General features: G+C 44.0%; 1 protein-coding gene across 4 annotated transcripts in view; it reads right to left on the bottom strand.

Annotated features, from left to right (window-relative positions):
* The window catches only part of LOC138824814 (ubiquitin-like modifier-activating enzyme ATG7), a 172,252-nt gene that overhangs the window by 137,982 nt on the left and 14,451 nt on the right, over positions 1-19,819 (bottom strand). Inside the window, exons 1-7 of one of the 4 annotated variants that reach the window (XM_070019132.1) lie at positions 18,091-18,116; positions 17,397-17,566; positions 16,427-16,481; positions 12,248-12,365; positions 9,543-9,620; positions 3,401-3,517; positions 563-712 (exon numbers count right to left, since the gene is read on the bottom strand). In XM_070019132.1, the coding sequence (XP_069875233.1) occupies positions 563-712; positions 3,401-3,517; positions 9,543-9,620; positions 12,248-12,365; positions 16,427-16,481; positions 17,397-17,566; positions 18,091-18,101 (699 nt within the window). In that variant the 5' untranslated portion in view covers positions 18,102-18,116. Of the gene's footprint in view, positions 1-562; positions 713-3,400; positions 3,518-9,542; positions 9,621-12,247; positions 12,366-16,426; positions 16,482-17,396; positions 17,597-18,090; positions 18,117-19,819 lie in introns of those variants that run through there. The other 3 variants (XM_070019133.1, XM_070019135.1, XM_070019136.1) reach the window with 3 other exon arrangements.

The following is a 19,819-nucleotide window of genomic DNA, read 5'->3' as shown; positions in this document are numbered from 1 at the left end:
CCGCTGCCCAGAACTGAGACAGGGGGGCCTAACCTACAGTGGTGGCAGTGGAAACAAACAAAAACATGGATGTACAAAGTATCAGGAGGGATAATAGAGACAAATTTAGCACCAACAGAAAGAAAGGCAACCCAAATGACTGAGCTGTAAGAAAAAGAAGGTAAAGGCTGGGAAGGTGGCTCAGTGGTAGAGCGCTTGCCTTGCATGCCTGAGGCCCTGGGTTCGATTCCTCACTACCACATAAGCAAAAAGAAAAAAGCCGGAAGTGGTGCTGTGGCTCAAGTGGTAGAGCGCTAGCCTTGCGCTGAAGAGCTGAGGGACAGCGCCCAGGCCCAGAGTTCAGGCCCCACGACTGGACCTCCCCCCCCAAAAAAAAAAAAAAGAAAGAAAAAGAAGGTAATTCAGAGCAAAGATCTGACCCAGGAACAGCAGGGGTAGGAGACAGAAGGGAGAAGGGCTAAAGAGATCTAAGAGGGTTTAAATTTTATAGTAGCCTATCATAACAGGAACTTCAGATTTGGTTTTAACTGAATAATAAAACCACACTCAAAGTTTCTCTGACCTTTGTCCTTTGACCTTGGAAGAAATCACTGTAGTGTTTAAGCAAAGACACCAGCACCAGGTTGCCATCATACTTGATTAAGAAGTAAGGCAGGGCCGTGACTCCTTCTGTCTGACAGAGATCATCATATGCAAGCTCCAGGGCTTGGATCTGCAAACAGAGAAGATGAAGTTATTCTCCAGAATAAATTACATACCCAGTTCTCGGCTAAAAGCTGACATCAAATAAAAGGCATCTTAAAGCCAGAAGGCTGGAAATGACTGATCATACCCATTACTCTTTAGCAGCAAATGAACAAAAATGGCCCTAATAACACCACTTAACCTTTATATAAAACTTTGCCTATGCAAGGCAATGTGTCTTACACAGCAGCACAAAGGGACATTTTGTGGTTCATTGTGGTGGTTCTCTGAGGTGACAGCCACAAAGGCTTAGAGATAACCAAGGTTTCATTTTCTCCTGTGATAACCCAACAAGACCCTATCAGTGATCAATTTCACCACAGTCCTCAGTCTAGCTCCAATTAAGCTATAATTCACATAGCTTCTATATTGCTTGTTTAAAATGTGTATAAGTTAATGTGGGTTTTTTGTTTGTTTTTTTTTCTTTGGTTAGTCATGGGGCCTGAACTCTGGGCTTGGGTGCTGTCCCTCAGCTCTTTAGCTCAAGGCTAGCACTCTACCACTTGAGCCACAGTGCCACTTCTGGCTTTTTCTGCTTATGTGGTGCGGAGGAATTGAACCAGGGCCTCATGCATGCAAGGCAAGCACTCTACCACTGAGCCCCTAATGTGGTTTTTTTGTGGGTATATTAAAGGTAGAGCATTCATTACTGAGGTAATTTTTTTTTTGTCAGTCCTGGGGCTTGAACTCTGGGCCTGGGCGCTATCCCTCAGCTCTTCAGCTCAAGGCAAGTGCTCTACCACTTAAGCCACAGAGCCACTTCCAGTTTTCTGGTGGTTTATTGAAGAAAAGAGTCTTATGAACTTTTCCTGCCCCGGCTAGCTTTGAACTGTGATCCTCAGATCTCAGCCCCCTGAGTAGCTAGGATTATAGGTGTGAACCACCAGCACCTGGCTTTACTGAGGTAATTTTTGAACATTTCTGTCCCCCCTAAAATGAAAATCCATACCTTCAAGCAATTAATATCCACATACACTCATTTCCCCCAACTTGTATTTCTTCTCAGAAAATTAGTTTTGTAAAATTACAATCTTGGATTTATTATAAATTAGTTAATATTAAAAAAAATTATTAATGGCCTTTCTCTGGCCTCAGAATTCAGGATCATAGTGACTAATGTTTTTCATGAATTCAGACCCATGTGACACTCCATCTTTGCCTTAACAACAGTCAGAAGTCTCTAGTTTAGGGTCTGTTATTTTCATTACCTGATGATTTTAATTGCTCTTCTGGGGACTAATCTCTAATGACGACTAGCTCTACAAGGCTCTGCACTATAATTCCTGTTGGAGAAGTTCTGCCACTTGGTTACGAGGCTGAGAGAAGGCCTGTGTTTTGTTTGAAAGACTTTATTCTCAAAGGATATTGCTTTGCATCTCCCCACAATAAAAGTGATAAACCACATTTGGGTAAATTACTGTAGTCTTTCAAAATGATCCTATAATTCCTTCCCTGAGGTATTTGGTAAAATACCACAGAACATCTGAAAAATCACTATTCATTACTTCTTTAAAAGTATCAAAACGCAGCCCGGTGCCGGTGGCTCCCGCCTGTAATCCATCACAGTGCAAAGCCAGCCCAGGCAGGAAAGTCTGTGAAACTCTTATCTCCAATAAACCACCAGAAAACCGGAAGTGGGGCTGTAGCTCAAGTGGTACAGCACTAGCATTGAGCTGAAGAACTGAGGGACAGCGTTCAGGCCCAGAGTTCAAGCCTTACCACTGATAAAACAAACAAACAAAGTATCAAAATGGGAGCTGGGATGTAGCTCAGTGGCAAAGTACTTGCCTAGCAAGTGTAACATCCTGGGTTCAATCCCCAGTACCCCCCTCCCCTCCTCCCCCCCAGAAAAAAAAGACAAAAATAAAAGTATCAAAATGGGTCAGGTGTGGTGCACAGTGGCTCAAGGCCATGATCTTAGCTACTTGGGAGACAGATCTGGAGGATCAAGTTTCTAAGCCAACCTGGACAAAAAGTTCCATGAGATTCCATCTAATCAATGACAGGCATGGTGGTAAATGCCTGTCATCCCAGATATAAGAGGAAGTACAAACAGGAAGCTTGAAGTCCAGGCCAGCATGGGCATAAATAGAGACTGTATCTCAAAAATACCAACACAGAATGGGCTGCTGGAGTGACTCAAGTTGTACAGCACCTGAGTTTTTAAAAAGTATGAAGATGAATATACAAAATATATTAGGAACATTTTTTTCAGAGTTTTTAAAAAGTATGAAGATGAATATACAAAATATATTAGGAACATTTTTTTTTTCAGTTGTAGGGCTTGAACTCTGGGCTTGGGCACTATGCCTCAGCTTTTCAGCTCAAGGTGAGTGCTCTACCACTTTAGCCACAGCACCACTTCCAGTTTTCTAGGGATTTATTGGAGATAAGAGTCTCATGGTCTTTTCTGCCCAGGCTGGCTTTGAACCTCGATCCTCAGATCTCGGCCTCCTGAGTAGTTAGGATTACAGGCATGAGCCACCGGCGCCCGGCCAGGAACATTTTGTGAATACCATTCTCAGTACTATTTCTGGAGGATTCTATAACCATTGCCTTTCAATCCAGAGAAATGCTGCTTGTCTTTTGGTTCAATTGTCTTGGACAATTACTTACACGGAAACCCAATTTTGCCTGCATTTTGCTTTGTCCATACCTGTTTTGGTGAAAACCTTTGATCCAAGCTCACTGGCCCCTGAATAAGAGGTATGCTTTCAGGAAGACAAAGAGCAGGATAGCAAAACCAGTAATAGAAGTGGTACTTCTTCAGATCCTGGAATAAAAAAACACAAAACCAGATACTAGAGTTGCACTGGTCATTAAACTGAAATGTATCCATTACTACAACTACTTACAGCCACAAAGAGAGAAAAGCTGATGTACACAGAGTATGTCCAGCTTGTCAAATATTCTCATCTACAGGAGAAACTGCAAAAGAGCACAGAGCTTCCTTGACCCAGAAAGCCCTCACATACTATCTAGTAATATAAAGCATTCTACCAATCATTTTCTAACAGAAAATGCAAAATAAGTCATTACCTCTGCCACATGCCTTAATAACAAACCACCTGGGAGGAATCCATTATTATCCCATCTTAAAGCAGAAACTGAAGCTTAGGAATGGGTAAATGACTTGAAACCAACAGAACGGTACATGGCAAAGCAGGGATCAGAGCTGTTTCCAAAACTGTACCCCATGTACTCAATGAGCCAAGGCTGCAGACCCCACCTCTGAACACAAGTACATTCTGCACAGTCACATAAGGTATTACTCAGAAAGCTATGATATTCATAAACCTACACATGCGTGACAGGAACCCTCTGTTGAAATGCTTGGGATTCTGAAGTATTTGTGTGTGAATGTATGGGTGTGGGGGGGTGTGGGGGTATAGATAGGTAGACAGACAGATAGATAGATAGATAGATAGATAGATAGATAGATAGATAGATAGATAGATAGATAGATCAATCGATAAGGAAACTCACTTATGTTTTATACTCACTGTATGTACATGCCCTATTTTCAGGCACCTGATTTTTCTTTTTTTTTTTTTGGTCCAGTCTTGGGGCCTAAACACTGGGTCTGGGCACTGTCCCTCAGCTCTTCAGCTCAAGGCTAGCACTCTACCATTTGAGCCACAGCGCCACTTCCGGCTTTTTTCTTTTTTCTTATGTGGTGCTGAGGAATCGAACCCAGGGCCTCGAGCATGCAAGGCAAGCACTCTACCACTGAGCCACCTTCCCAGCCCCAGGCACCTGGGTTTTAACTTCAGCCATCACAGGAGGCTGAATGTGAAATTTTTCACTTGTGGTATCAGGTCAACATTTGATAAGTTTTAGACTTGGGAGTATTTCAGAGTTTAGGTTTTCAAATGAGGGATGCTTGACTGATCTAATGTTGCCCTTGGCAATGCCGTCCTAGTGAAGTATGTACAAAATATCTAAGGTAAAACATGAGATAATCTGTAATAGCATTAATAGGTCTGAGTCCCATGCCTGGACAGTTCCTTACCACAGATCACTCTCTGTAGTAGAGATAAAGCAAGTGCTTGACTAACAGTATGAGTCACCAATCACCGAAGGACAAAAGGGTTGACCACTCCCACCCCAGGTCCAAGAGACCCAGGGAAAGGGGTTTGGGGGGCTGTCCCTGAGATCCCCACTTGGCTGATGGCTCTTGCCTCTGAATTTCTGCAGCCTAGAACTAGAATCTCAAGAACTAGGAAACTGGGCTGGGAAGGTGGCTCAGTGGTAGAGCACTTGCCTTGCAAGCATGAGGCCCTGGGTTCAATTCCTCAGCACCACATAAGCAAAAAGAAAAAAGCCGGAAGTGGCGCTGTGGCTCAAGTGGTAGAGCGCTAGCCTTGAGCTGAAGAGCTGAGGGACAACGCCCAGGCCCAGAGTTCAGGCCCCACGACCGGAACCAAAAAAAAAAAACATAGCTTTTCTTTTTTATCAGTCATGGGGCTTGAACTCTGGGCTTGGGCACTATCCCTGCGCTCTTCAGCTCAAGGCGAGTGCTCTACCACTTTAGTTACAGCACCACTTCCGGTTTTCTAGTGGTTTATTGGAGACAAGAGTCTCACGGACTTTTCCGCCCGGGCTGACTTTGAACCGTGATCCTCAGATCTCAGCCTCCTCAGTAGCTAGGATTACAGGCATGAGCCACCAGCACCCAGCTGATACATGACTTTTTGTTGGGACATAATTCATACACCATAAAATCTACCATGTGTAAGTGTATACTATGATGTAGATTTCTTTAGTTCAGTATATGGACAAGGCTGAATAAACATAACAGCTACTTCTAGAACATTTCCAGCAGCCTAGAAAGAAACCCTTTATCAGCAGTAAATCCTCTTCCTCTGGGGCTTTTCATGTAAATAGAACCATGCTTGCTGGTTTTTTGTGTTTTCTTTTCTTTTGGTTTTGGGGTATTTTTTTTTTTTTTTTTTTGGTGCCAGTACTGAGTCTTGAACTCAGGGCCTAAGTGCTCTGAGTTTTTTTCACTTGGGGCTGTCACCCCTACCTTTGAGCAATAGCTCCACTTCTAGCTTTTTGCTGTCTAACTGGAGATCAGAATTCTCACAGACCTTTCTGCTGAATGTGGCCTCAAATCTTGATCTTCAGATCTTAGACTGCTGAGGAACTAGGAGTACAGCAGTGAGCCACTGGTACCTGACCGGACGGCTTTTAAAATATAAATTTAGGGCTGGGAAGGTGGCTCAGTGGTAGAACGCTTGCCTTGCATGCATGAGGCCCTGGGTTCAATTCCTCAGCACCACAAAAGCAAACAGAAAAAAGCAGGAAGTGGTGCTGTGGCTCAAGTGGTAGAGCGCTAGCCTTGAGCTGAAGAGCTGAGGGACAGCGCTCAGGCCCAGAGTTCAGGCCCCACGACCGGACCCCCCAAAAAACAAAAACAAACAAACAAACAAAAAATATAAATTTATATATAAACATGCTTCCAGATAAGAAAGACTAGTAACTATAGTTTCCATAGTCTCTAACTATGCCACTAATTGATCAGCACAGAAAAAATTCCCTTTTCACAATGGTGCAATAAAGCGCAAAACTGAAATTAATGAAGTGTCTGGTCCTTTGAGGCAGAAAAATAGCAGAAAGGAAAGCAGAAACGTCCCCAGAGCTTATTCTCTCTCCTTTGTGCTTAAATGATTTGTCATAACTGATCTTTTAGCAAAAGGTTAACCAATTCAAGATGAAGGACCTCACACATTCTAAGAAGCTTTATCAGGTCATCTTCCAGAGTCAAAAAGCTTGAATTTCTTATGATTCCTTTCAGGTCATAAAGGGCTTGGATCAAATTAAACACAAAGCCCCTTGTGTCTGCAGATTTTAAAGAAGAGATTATAATTTTTTTTTAAGTCAGGCTAAGAATGTTTAGTAAAAAGGGGAATAAAGGCCAAAACACTACTGATCTAGGAAATGCCCTAAAATTTTAAGTAAGAGCTAGTGTTACCTTCTCATCAGGCACCAATCGCCAATTGTGTTCTTTTTTTCTTTCTTTCTTTTCTTTTCTTTTCTTTTTTTTTTTTTTTTTTTTGGGGGGGGGGTCTGGTCGTGCCGCCTGAACGCTGGGCCTGGGCGCTGTCCCTCAGCTCTTCAGCTCTACCACTTGAGCCACAGATCCACTCCCAGCTTTTTTCTTTTTGCTTATGTGGTGCTGAGGAATCGAACCCAGGGCCTTAGGCATGCAAGGCAAGCGCTCTACCACTGAGCCACCTTCCTAGCCCTTTGCCAATTGTGTTCTATTCACAAGAATCCTTGATATAAAATGGATTGGTGGACAAAACCCAGAAATCTTCAGTGATGTTAAATCTATCCCAGTAGAGCACCTATAAAATCACTGAATGTGTAGACAAACTGACAGAAAATTGAATCATCTTTCTCTCCTCTGTACTCTAACTTGTTAGGAAAAGTGCTCTTGGTAGGTTTGAGTTCCATCATCCCTTCTTGTGACTGGTAGTAAGTCAGATGGGCAGCATTCAAGACTAGTAGGGAGAGGGAGAAAGACAGACCTAAGATGTGGTAAAAATAAATAAATAAATAAATAAATAAAGCATGGGAGGGGATTAACATCCAAAACTGGACAAGTTGTGCTAAATCAACCTGCTTAACAGGAAGCAACATGAATATACTGGAATTCCTTAACTCTTTTTTTTTCTTTTCTTTCTTTCATTTTCTTTCTTAGAACATGGGGTTTGAGCTCAGGGTCTCATACTTGTTACACAGGCAGTGTACTACTTGACTTCTCCAACACTCATAACTTACTATAAAAATAAACAAAATGGGAGCCGGGCGCTGGTGGCTCACGCCTGTAATCCTAGCTACTCAGGAGGCTGAGATCTGAGGATTGCGGTTCAAAGCCAGCCCAGGCAGGAGAGACCATGAGACTCCTATCTCCAATAAACCACCAGAAAACCGGAAGTGGTGCTGTAGCTCAAGTGGTAGAGCACTCGCCTTGAGCTGAAGAGCTGAGGGACAGCGCCCAGGTCCAGAGTTCAAGCCCCATGACCGACAAAATAAATAAATAAATAAATAAATAAATAAACAAAATGGGAAAAATACCAACATGACCAATATTGCTCATAGCAACATTTTTTTAAATAATAGGGAACATTAGAAATAATGTAAGGCTTACCAGGAGTCTATGGAACATACACTTGACAGAACATTATATAGAGTAAACCTTATTAAAGAGTCGATTGGCTTTTTTTGGGGGGGAGAGGGGAGTCGGTCATAGGGCTTGAATTCTGGGCCTGGGCACTGTCCCTGAGCTCTTCAGCTTAAGGTTAGCACTCAACCACTTGAGCCACAGTGCCACTTCTGGTTTTCTGGTGGTTTATTGGAGATAAGAGTTTCACGGACTTCCCTGTTCGAGCTGGCTTTGAATCATGATCCTCAGATCTCAGCCTCCTGAGTTAGGATTACAGGAGAGTGCCACCTGTGCTCAGCAAGATTGGCTTTTTAACACATACATACAAGCATGCATACACACACATGCATACCACATATGCTCTTCCATTCACCGATATTTATATCCAGATAAACCCACCAAAGCTAAAATTATCACATTATGTTTGGAAATGTTTTATACAATGAATTTTAGACTAGCCTGCCTGAAACATGCTCTGACATTAGCCTACAGTGGGCAAAATCAGCTAATGCACAATATCTTGCAAAAGCATTGAATATCTCATGTTATTTACCGAATACTACACTGAAAATGGAAACTAGAATCACTGTCTGGGTATGTTTTCACATCAATGTGAAGTTAAAAAAAAACCCTAAGTAGGGGCTGGGAAGGTGGCTCAGTGGGAGAGCACTTGCCTTGTATTCATGAGGCCCTGGATTCGATTCCTCAGCACCACATAAGCAAAAAGAAAAAAGCTGGAAGTGGCGCTGTGGCTCAAGTGGTAGAGCGCTAACCTTGAGCTGAAGAGCTGAGGGACAGTGCCCAGGCCCAGAGTTCAGGCCCCACAACCGGACCCCCCCCCAAAAAAAAAACAACCCTAAGTGGAAGTATTTGCACATACTTGCATGCAGCTGCCATTGCTCCAGCAATCCCCCTTTTGCCCCCTAGGTGTCCATGTTACCCTTATGCAGCTACTCAAGGCTGCCCTTAGCAGTCTTTTCTATCTTCCTAAAACTGTGTGGTCAAACTACCGAGGTTTGGCCCTCAGCCTGGTGTGCTATTGGGAAGTAGTGGCACATTTAGGAGAGGAAGTTAGGCCGCTGGGGATGGGGTTTTGAAAGGGACATTTGACGCTTCCTATCTCTCTTCACTTTCCAATTGCCATGAGATGAGCACTGTCTCTGCACATGCTCCCACCATGATGTACTCTGCTGCTCCAGGATCATGGGGCAAGGAGGCCAAGTGACCGCACACTAAACCCTGAAAGTGAGATCCAAATTCATCTTTCCCCCTCGTAAGTCAACTGCCTGAGGTGCTCCGCTGCATGTCAGGAAGCTGACTCCCACATGAGCTCTGAGGACTGACCTTTACAAAGATGCTGGTAATGATGAAACCACACTCCTGGGCATTGAGGTGGTTTTCTCTTGTCCTGAATGAGAGGACCTAGATTACTGAGTTAGAAACCACATCAACTATTGCCAGTGTGGTCAGTGGAAAGGACTAACCCAGCAGTGCTAATGGGTGCTGGGACTGCCTGCACTAACTGAACTGCTCCAGAATGCAGCAGAGCAGAGCATCCTCCCAGGCTGCTGGGCTGAGCCAGGGGCCTCCACCAGTCTCTATGCAACAGGGGCCCATTACTTACAGCAAAGGTCAAAAGCAGGAACTTGTTGAGGAGGACAGGATTTTCAAGTGCAGCACCCGACTTGATGGATTCCCAGATCTGCCAGAAGAAAGAAAAGAGTGATAGCAGGCTGCCAGGAGTCTCTGAGCTGCTCTGTCATGCAAAGCACAGGATCGAGAAGTAACAAGATATTCTTGCCTTCGGGCCCAGCCTCATCCCAGCTCTGTGCTGGGGTTACCTGTGCTTCGTTACCCGACTGCCCACTTCATATTGCCTTTCTTTCTGGTGGCCCCCTCCCCTGGCCTCTGAGCCAAGGGAGAGAGTCTAAGTGCCTGCTCATAAAGGCTCAGCCTAGAAAAGAAGACCCTGCCACTCTCATGCCTTCCAGACTGCTGTTGCCAAGTCTGCACTTATTGTCTCCTATCCAGGCACAGGGAGGGCACATAGAGGTTGTGGAAGTAAAAGACAGTCAAGAAGCTTTCCATCAAGGATGAAAGATGGGCACAGGTGTACAAGTTCAGTACCATTTGGACCGGCTAGGTAGAATTCCTGTGAGGAATACCAGGCCCTGCTAGGAGAGGGGCAAAGAGCCTAAGAAGTGATCTGAACTACACAGAAGTGACCTCTTAAAGCCTTATTTGGGATTTGCCTTGAGAGCTGGGAAAGGGAGAATGAAACTCCAGTTTATGTACACTCAGCAAGCAGTGTGTCTGGAAGCAAAAACTGGTCCTGGTCAACAGCTGGTGATCACAAGATGCTTTAGTAGCTAAAATTAGTTGCTAAACTTTTGAGTTGCTAAGCAGACAAAACAGAGTTGCCAACAGAAGATCCATTCCCCAAGTATGGGTGTGAGAGGGAATAAGCAAAGAGCAGTGCAAGTCCCTGCTGTTCCCTCACAGCCTTGGAGGGGCTGGGCATGGAGGATCAGGCTCCTGGGTTTCTGACTAGCTTACGGGATAGTGCAAAAACTGCCAGGAAAAGTCTGCGCCCTGCTCCAGGAGGGGAATCCTGTCAGAGCAACCTGCTTTTCCACATGATGGAGAAAGGCCTGACCCAACTCTCTGAAGAATAACTTTAAGCATGTGGACTGAGTGGGAGACCCAGGGATAACCAGGATACAAGTCAAGAAAAATGATCACCACCACCAGAGTCACCAAATGAGGCTGCTCTGGGGGAAAGGAAACCCGCTCAGAACCAGTGGGCACCTCCTTCTCTGGACACTGCACCCAGAAACAGGACCTGTTTTTCTCCTTATGTTGGTGTCTTTCTCAGAGTGATATTTGCAGAAAGGCAACTGTAACTACTTTTGGAGCAAGGTATACTCCATGCACTTACACAATGTGTCATGACCAAATGAGGGCAACTGGCACTTGTCTGTTAGGAACTTTGAGAATTCTCTCTTCTGGGAAGTGGCGCTGTGGCTTAAGTGGCAGAGCGCTCGCCTTGAGCGCAGGGACAGCGCCCAAGCCCGGAGTTCAAGCCCCACAACCGACAAAAAAAAAAAAAAAGAGAGAGAGAGAGCGAGAATTCTCTCTTCTGGAGAGAGTTATTGGGAATATGTAATAAATTGCTGTCAGCTAGTTACTCTCTGTGCTATGTAACACACTAGGGCTTTTCTCTCCTAGCTAATGGTATTAACTTGTTGTCTACTCTCTAATTCTGTTAAATCAATTGTTTTAGATTCCATATGCACATAGCATTTGTCTTTTTGTATCTAGCTTCTTTCACTTAATCTGATGTCCTCTTCTCCCTGGGTGTTGGTGGCTCATGCCTGTAATCGTAGCTACTCAGGAAGCTGAGATCTAAGGATTGCAGTTCAAAGCCAGCTGAGTGGGAAAGTCTGTGAAACTCTAATCTCCAATTAACCACCAGAGAACTAGAAGTAGAGCTGTGGCTCAAAGTGGTAGAGCACTAATCTTGGACAAAAGCACTCAGGGACAGTGCCTAGGCCCTGAGTTCAAGCCACACAACCACCCCCACCAACAACAAAATCTAATGTCCTCCAATCCCATACGCATTGCCACAGATGACAGGGTTTCTTCTTTTTATGGCTAATATTCCATGTCTAGTACATTTCTTTATACATTCACCCATTAACGGACATCTTGGTTGACTGCATATCTGGGCAGTGAGTAGCACTGCAATGATCATGGGAGGGTAGTAGCTCTGGAACACAATGATTTCATCTCTTTGTTGATGTTCTCCAATAGTGGGTTTCTGAATCCTATGCTAGTTCTATTTTTGATATTCTGAGGATCCTTCACACTGATTTCCACAATAGCTGCTCTAGTATACATTCTGGAATCAAAAACATATAAGGCGATATTTGTTTTTAAGGCTAAAGATCTCTCAATTAAGTGGGATAAACTGTCCCGTCCCCTCCTTCTAATGGACCACCTTAATTCTTCTCACTAATGCAGACGTGAAGAAGCAAAGAAAGCAAAGACACTGCAGGTAGAAAGAAGAGGAAAGAGGAGAGAATTAAGGGAGCAAAGGAGTTATCAGTGATTTGCTCCAAGTGAGGCAGGGAAGGCAAGGGCAAGCATGGTGCCTTATAAGTCAGCTGAGGTCCATTAGATCTCTGGGGTAATAAACTAAAATTCACCAACCTCTTTGCATATCTACTATGTACTAGTGTCTACAACAGACCCATGTGTCTGATACGGAAAAGCAACCTGCCAAGACCAGAGGAAACAGCATAGAGAGAGAACATCTAACCAGCTCACCTCATTCGCTACTTGTTCCAGAAGGAGCTTCTTATCTGCAGTCTTGAAAGCCTCTAATGTGTTGGTGTTATACAGTGTTCCAGCAGCTGGACAGCAGCGTGCAGGCGTGGGGGAACTCCTGGACCCAAGAAAAAGACAGTCAGTCCCAGAGGAGACTCTGAGCCAACGAGGACTGACAAGCCACAGGACTGCTCAACGCGGCAGGGAGACTTGTGACACATTTCTTTGGAAAAGTATGAATAGCACTGCTCAAGGACTAAAAGAAGGGGTCAGCCTCATGTTCTCCACCTGTCCCAGGAGAAGTTCATGTCCTTGTTGGGTGCCGGTGGCTCACGCCTATAATCCTAGCTGCTCAGGAGGCTGAGATCTGAGGATTGCAGTTCAAAGCCAGCCCGGGCAGGAAAGTCCGTGAGACTCTTATCTCCAGTTAACTACCAGAAAACCAGAAGTGACGCTGTGGCTCTAGTGGTAAAGCTCTCACCCTGAGCTGAAGAGGGACAGCACGCAGGCCCAGAGTTGAAGTCCCACGACCAACAACAACAAAAGAAGTTCATGTCCTAGTTTTTAATGCTTCCTGTGTTCAATCTAAGAGGGGAACATCACTGAACTACAAAGGTCTGAATTCTCAGAATGGCTTTTTTTCCCACTTGAAAATTTAAAAAATTCACCTAGGGTGACATAACACTGGGCAGAGTGAAGCTAAAAACCAGAACCACATGATGGAAGGTATTCTGTGGCCCAGTCCTTGCTCAGAACCCCCCATCTCCAAGGCCCTGATTCATCCCTCCTCTTCCAGGAAGCCTGCTCCCATTTTCTCTGGTAATAGTTCACCCATAAAATAGAGCATATTCCAGGGCAGTTTAAAATATGACAATCATATACAGCCGGGAGCAAGTCTTCTGTTTGTTCCACAACCTGGCACAGTCCAAACATGGCTCTGCACACGGTACCTGCTGAGCAAAGCCCAGGGTCCTCTGAGTGCCAGAGATAACAACACACATTCTTTCTGTCTAGACTTCCTGTCAACCTCTGGCTCCAGCCCTCACCAATTGCAGCACCCTGGAGGCTTAGAGGGCCTCATAGAAATCAGCCAGGACAAGGACAGTGGATTCTGAATACAAATTCAGATGTGGACAAATCTTTCTTCTCTGAAGTGATTGTGTTTCTTAGATTACAGATATGAACTGAATGACACATTAGTGGAATACTACTGTTCTCCTTCTGTCTAATGATGGGAGCTTCCGGGACAAAAGCTCCACTGTCTTCCCATTTTGAGTCTATAAAAATGGGGTTAAGAGATCTAAACCCAGGATAGTATCAGGAGCCTAATGCCAAGGCATCTGCTAAGGTTCCAAATGCCAGAGGATGAGGGAGGGCTAATTTTCAATGCCCAGTCTTTCCTCAGAAGCTGAGTGTTTGTCCTAAAAGAATGCTTTTCATCCAGGTAAGATGAAGTCAAAGGCAGGCTTGAAGAGAGAAGTCATGGGGAAAATTGGGTCTGGAGCAGTGAGAAGTTCTGCATTCTTCTGCATGCCCAGTGTCTACCAAGATCTCTCATCAAGACACCAAGACACAATTAGTCAATATTCCTGAAATAACGATTGCTTCTTTACTTTTCTTACACTGAGCACACCACAATCCAAGTTTCTGCCTTCTCCTGTGTGCATAGTGCAAGTCCTTGCGTTCCTAACCCTGCACATCCTGCACAGTATGGATCTGTCCTGATGAATAAGTTCATTTTTCTCTACAAACACATATAGATACACAACAATAAAAACCATGACAGTAACTCCTGTATTCTGAGCATCTCATTAAAGTTCCTCAACAAAGCTACAAAATCAGACCTTAACTCAAGAAGAAACAACAGAAGACACAGCTCACATGAGGGAAAGGAACAGGACTGATTAAGGAAGCACAGGTATTTCACCCTAGGTCATCAGGTCTGATACTTCACACCCAGAGCTATTTCACAGCACTGGAGATCATTCCCTACTCCCCACTCTGCTGCTGTCTGCAAACCAAGGGATTTTGTGGCTAAGAGGGCAGACATGTGTAGGAGACCCAGAAACCTGTCTGACAATCACAGCTGCAGGGCCAGAGATGGTCTGCAGCAGGAATTTCTGGGTTATTCATTTTGTAGTACGATCAAACTTCACTGCGTTTTCCTAATTAATGTTTCTAAGAATAAAACGACTGAAATCCTCTAACATAAATAGAATCTCAGTCTAGTATCAGGATGGAGTGGGGCCGAGATGAGCTACCCACAAAGCTCATACAAAGTCCAGATGGCCAGTGCTCCCTTTATGGCCAAGGGTCCTCCTGCCCTCCATAGACAATTTAGTGCTTATATATTTCTCCATTACCTCATAACTACTGCAAAAGCAAGGCAGTGTTGGCCAAAACAGGAGATTAGTAGGACTTAATTTGTTTTGACAATTGATCACAAGGAATTTATGATGGAGCTGGACAGCCTGGAAGGGGGAAAAGAACACCAGCACTACTCTTTAGAGATTAAAAAAAAGATCAGCACTATTCTGAATTAATATTATACTTCTTCTAAGTTTTGCAATAAAGGAACAAAATGTGTCAATATTTTGAGAAAATCTAGGGACACATTACCTGAACTATGATACAAGTTCTACTAACTGACCACTGCCATTAGGGCCTAGCCACCTGGCTGCTGCCATATTCTACAGCCAGGAGGTCGTTCATAAGAACTCTACCCACAGGAGGCCCATGTCCTGGGAGTGCCAAGTACAGAAGGCAGAAGTGAATCTCACTATATCTGCAATCCTTCAGCTCTCAATCAACCCCAACACAGTATAATTCAACTCTTTCATGATAGTAAATCCACACGGACCCAAATACATTAGTCACCAAATCCAATAACCTTTACATTGAACTCTGACTCTGGTGACTTTTCTAAAAACAGTTCCTCCTCTGGCTCCTCTCTAACAATCCATATCCTAGGCCAGCTCAGCGTCCTTTTTCTCCACTGAGCAAGCCTACTCACTGCTCCTGTACTTCATCTTTCTAATGTTCTATTCTTTTCCCTCCTCCAGCCTCATGGTCTCTATCCGGATAAAGCCCTGATCAAGTCTTGCCCTCACCCTTTGTTCTGGGTCTCTGACATTTCCAGTGAACACTGGCACTCAAATTCCACACGGAGAAGCCCAGCGCATCCTTTCCTCAAGATGTGTCCCTCCTGGTCTCTGTCCCTGTAGAAGATGACATAACCCCTAGCAACCCAGACTGCACTTCAAAAATGCTTCCAGGTACATTTAAATTTTTCTCACTACTGTTTTCTAAATTTAGCGGGTCTGACCTTGAGCCAGCTATGTTACATTTTGACCTACAGGGTGCTCTGAAAAGGGAAGAAAAAAATCATAACTGACAGGTATGGAAGGAATACATTTATGAAAATGACTATGAAATTAAGTATGCAAAAAATAACTCTCCTCCAGAAACTCTCAGAGCTCCCAAGTGGATAAAAAAGTTTCTTCAAGGATGTGTGTGTGTCATATTCCTTTGTAGTCTCCAGGGTGCCTTGCACAGTGGGTCATATGCAGATGTGACCTAATAAATGTTTACTGACTGAAGCTCATGTACAGGCAGCTAAAGGAGGAATCAGAGGTGACAAGACAGGCAGGCATGGTGCTATATACCAATTCCCCAGATACTTAAGGCAGAGGTCAGATCCTGTATGAAAAATAAAATGGGCTGAGGGCATGGTCCAAGAGGTAGAGCATTTGCCTCGCTAGGGTGAGGCCTGATTCAAACTCCAATAACACACACACATACACCAATAAAATATTAAATATAACCAATAGGAGAATATTACCTAACTCTCAATCACTGATTGAGAGTTCTGAAAAGTATTTTTTTTCCTATGGAAAAAAGGAACTGGATAGGCCTAGTTGGCAGTTGTCTCGATGGGAGACCCAAGCTCTGCTCCCCAATGCCTTGCTAGCTTCTCCCGCGGTCCACGGGGAGCAAATGCTCACTCCTCATCCAGAGCAAGCAGGGCTCCTTATCTCCCACCCACGTTTTGGTATGAGTTATACAGGGGGGATTTCACTGAGGCATTTCCATGCATATATCAATGGATTTAAATCAATTTTCCCTCCTTCCTTCCTACAAGTGTTCTTTACTTTAGATCCCAAATAAATCAATACTCACATGTCAAAAGCACTGAACTCCAACGTTAAGCGAGCTGGCAGCCCAGCAGAATCCCCTGGATAAAAGCACGATCACATTTTTAGTAGCAAATCAGAAAAACAGAATTCACAGCAAAAATGTCTGTGAACAGTTTTCCTCTTTTGTATTTATACCCTGTGTCCCACTCATTCCTGCTTCTCTATGTGCATAGCTGACACCTGTCTGTACAGACAATGGCAGAATGTGACAGGCTATAGCACAGGTCGTGACCTGCCTAAAGTATAAAAAAGATTCCTGGGTGTGTGTGTGTGGGGGGGGATTTCTAATCTCCTCCACAGTAAGCTAAGTAATCACTATTGGATTAATAACTTGATTTTAACTACTCCTTCCCTTTTCCCTGTTAGATGGGAAATGTAAAAACAATTAATCTGGGTCAAAAGTCAGGAAGGCGGGGGGGGGGGGGGGGAAGAGAAGGAAGGGGAGTGGGGGTGGTAGTGGCCTCACATCGGTAATCCTGGCTCAGATCTTGGGAGCCTGAGATCTGAGGACAGTGGTTAGAAGCCAGCCTGGGTAGGAAAGTCCATGAGACTCTTATTTCCAATTAACCACAAAAAGCTGGAAGTGGAGCGATGGCTCAGGTGGCAGAGAGCCATCCTTGAGCAAAAATGCTAAGGGACAGCACCTAGGCCCCAAATTCAAACCCCAGCACCAGCACGCACACAAAAAAGTCAAGAAGGAAACAATGTCAGAAATGAGAACAAAAAACTAGTAAAGAGCTCAGGGTCCCCTGAGGGGGATACCCCTCATGGGCGTCCCCTTCTAGAGGAAAGCTGACAGCTGGTGGTGGGGCTCAGTGGTAGAGTGCTTGTCTAGCGAGGCCTGGACTTCATCTCCAGTATTGAAAAATGAATGAATGAATGAATGAAAGCTGGTACCACAATGAGGAACAGGGGATCACAGATGATGGAGGACACAGTCTAAGGCCACCTACCATTGTAGTAATAACCCTTAATGTCCCTGGGAGCTTCGTCCAGCCGATACTCATTCAGCTTCCTCTGGGTCAGCTCATGCCAGAAGCCAACATCCAAGGCACTACTGAAGGGGGCAAACTGCAGCTTGGAGAGGCCAGGGTCCCCCATGGCTGTTACTCTGACTTGTCTGCTGCAAGAACACAAGAAAATGGAGGAAAGCCTGGAGAGGAAAGAATATTTGTAACACAGCTTAGCTCAAACAAACAACACTCAACACATAATCTAGCCTCTTGATCATTTTGAAGTATATAGCTCAGTGGCAGGAAGTACATTCTCAGTGTTGGAGACAGATCTCCAGATGCTTCCAATCTGTAAAACGAGAGCTGTCCCTTTAGACAGCGACCTGCATTCCCCTTACCCCCAGCCCGGCACCCACCATTCTGCTGTCCGTCTCTATCAAGTTTGATAAGCTCAGGTTCCTTATATAAGTGGAATTACACAATTAGTGGCTGTTTCACTTAAGACACAACTTTGAAATTCATCTTGGGTAATTTGCTGTGCTGTCAACATTAAGTCTCCTTATGACACAAATGAGTTTTAAATACTTACAAAAAGGCTCTTTCTGGCCTTAACTGTTTGTTTTGGCACTGGGAGTGAACACAGAGCCTTCAGTATGTCAGGCAAGCACTCAACTATGCTCCAGCCCTGGCCTACCTCCTGTGCATCTGTCTTCCTTTCTTGTCAGTCTAATGGTGCATGATGATACTCTTTTGAGACAACCATGTCTCAGAGACTGTCAGCATCCCGTGTGTTCCTAGGGAACGCTACAAGTGTAAAATCCACAGTGCAACCAGCTAAAAATACATAGATCCTGGAGGCTGGAAATCTTCATCAACAGGTCAGCACCCAGCTAAAGAAGGAAAGGCAGGGTAAATGTCTCCCCATCTCCCGTGGGGCCCCACTTCTTTTAAAGTTCATTACCTTTTAAAAGCACAGGGATTTTGTATTTTATACCACAATAGAAATTCAAATGCTGCCTTTCTCTCCTTCAATCATCCAGGGAATTTGGGCATTCCAGGGATCATGCATGCATAGACTAACTTCCTGTGAGAAGCACCCACGGGTGGGGATCTGCAGTCCACTGGAGTCAGGCTAAGCATTATTTCATTCAGGCTATTTCTAACTGTGCCAGTAGCTTTCAATTAGCATAGCACATTCAACATCCTACTACTTCCTTTGCCAAGGGAAAAATTAAAATAAACTCTGTAACAATCATATTTGTCAGAGATGTTTATGCCTGTGCCCTCGTTATGTGTCTGTTGTGGGGAATTTTGTTTAGCCTCTCACATACTGAATACGTAAACATTGGCCTGACATCTAGCCATGGCAGGTGAGATAGCCCTGCGTCCCCACGCTGGTACCTCTCATTCACTCAATGTCAGGCAATACATACTTAGTTTTCTGTCTCAGATCAAGTTGATTTCCTTCTTCTTCTATACTTAGCTATGCAATTCTACATTGATACTGGGTTTTCCTCCACTTTCAGATAGTCGTGGAGGATAGAAAACAGAAAGAAATGTCTTACACATTTCATAAGCTGAAAAACTAATTTTATAACATCAGCTAACTCTTAAAACATTTGAATTAAAGTCTGTTATGAACTAATTACCTTCTAGAGGCTGATTTTTATATGGGCAACATTTAAAAAGAAAAATTTTCAACGCTGAGGATTAACTTTTTAAAAACTAGGTCAGACAATGGTCAGGATGAGTGTTAAAATATGTTTCCTAGGGCTGGGAAGGTGGCTCAGTAGTAGAGTGCTTGCCTTGCATGCATGAGGCCCTAGGTTCAATTCCTCAGCACCACATAGCAGAAAAGGCTGGAAGTGGTGCTGTGGCTCAAGTGGTAGAGTACTCATCTTGAATTGAAGAGCTGGGGGACAGTGCCCAGGCCCTGAGTCCAGGTCCCATGAACAACCAAAAATGTGTGTGTGTGTGTGTGTGTGTGTGTGTGTGTGTGTGTAAGAGAGAGAATGAGAGAGAGAGAAAGAGAGAGAGAGAGAGAGAAATAAAACCTTCAACTTTTAAAATGAAAATCCAACTATCAATTTTCAGGCAATTAACCATCTATATTTTCAATATTTTGTACTTATAATTTATTTCGTAATACCAACAAAGACTTCTTATATACTGTAATTTGATTTATTTAACATCATTCCTGCATAAATTTAAAAACACAAAGAACTCGGTACTGAAAAATCTCACCTTCTACATACAGAAATTCAAATATAAAAGCTAATGCAGTAATCGTAACTTACCAGGCTTCTTCACCTTGTGAAAACTTTATAAACCCCTTTAGTGACTTTGAATGATCTAAAATATCTTTTTTAAATGATATACCCATCTAATTCTGTCATGTCATAACCTATTGTGGAAGACAGAAG

The sequence above is a fragment of the Dipodomys merriami genome, unplaced genomic scaffold, assembly GCF_024711535.1.
Source record: "Dipodomys merriami isolate MVZ:Mamm:240054 unplaced genomic scaffold, mDipMer1.0.p SCAF_13, whole genome shotgun sequence".
NCBI lineage: Eukaryota > Metazoa > Chordata > Mammalia > Rodentia > Heteromyidae > Dipodomys > Dipodomys merriami.
This window is presented reverse-complemented; position numbering and strand designations above follow the sequence as displayed.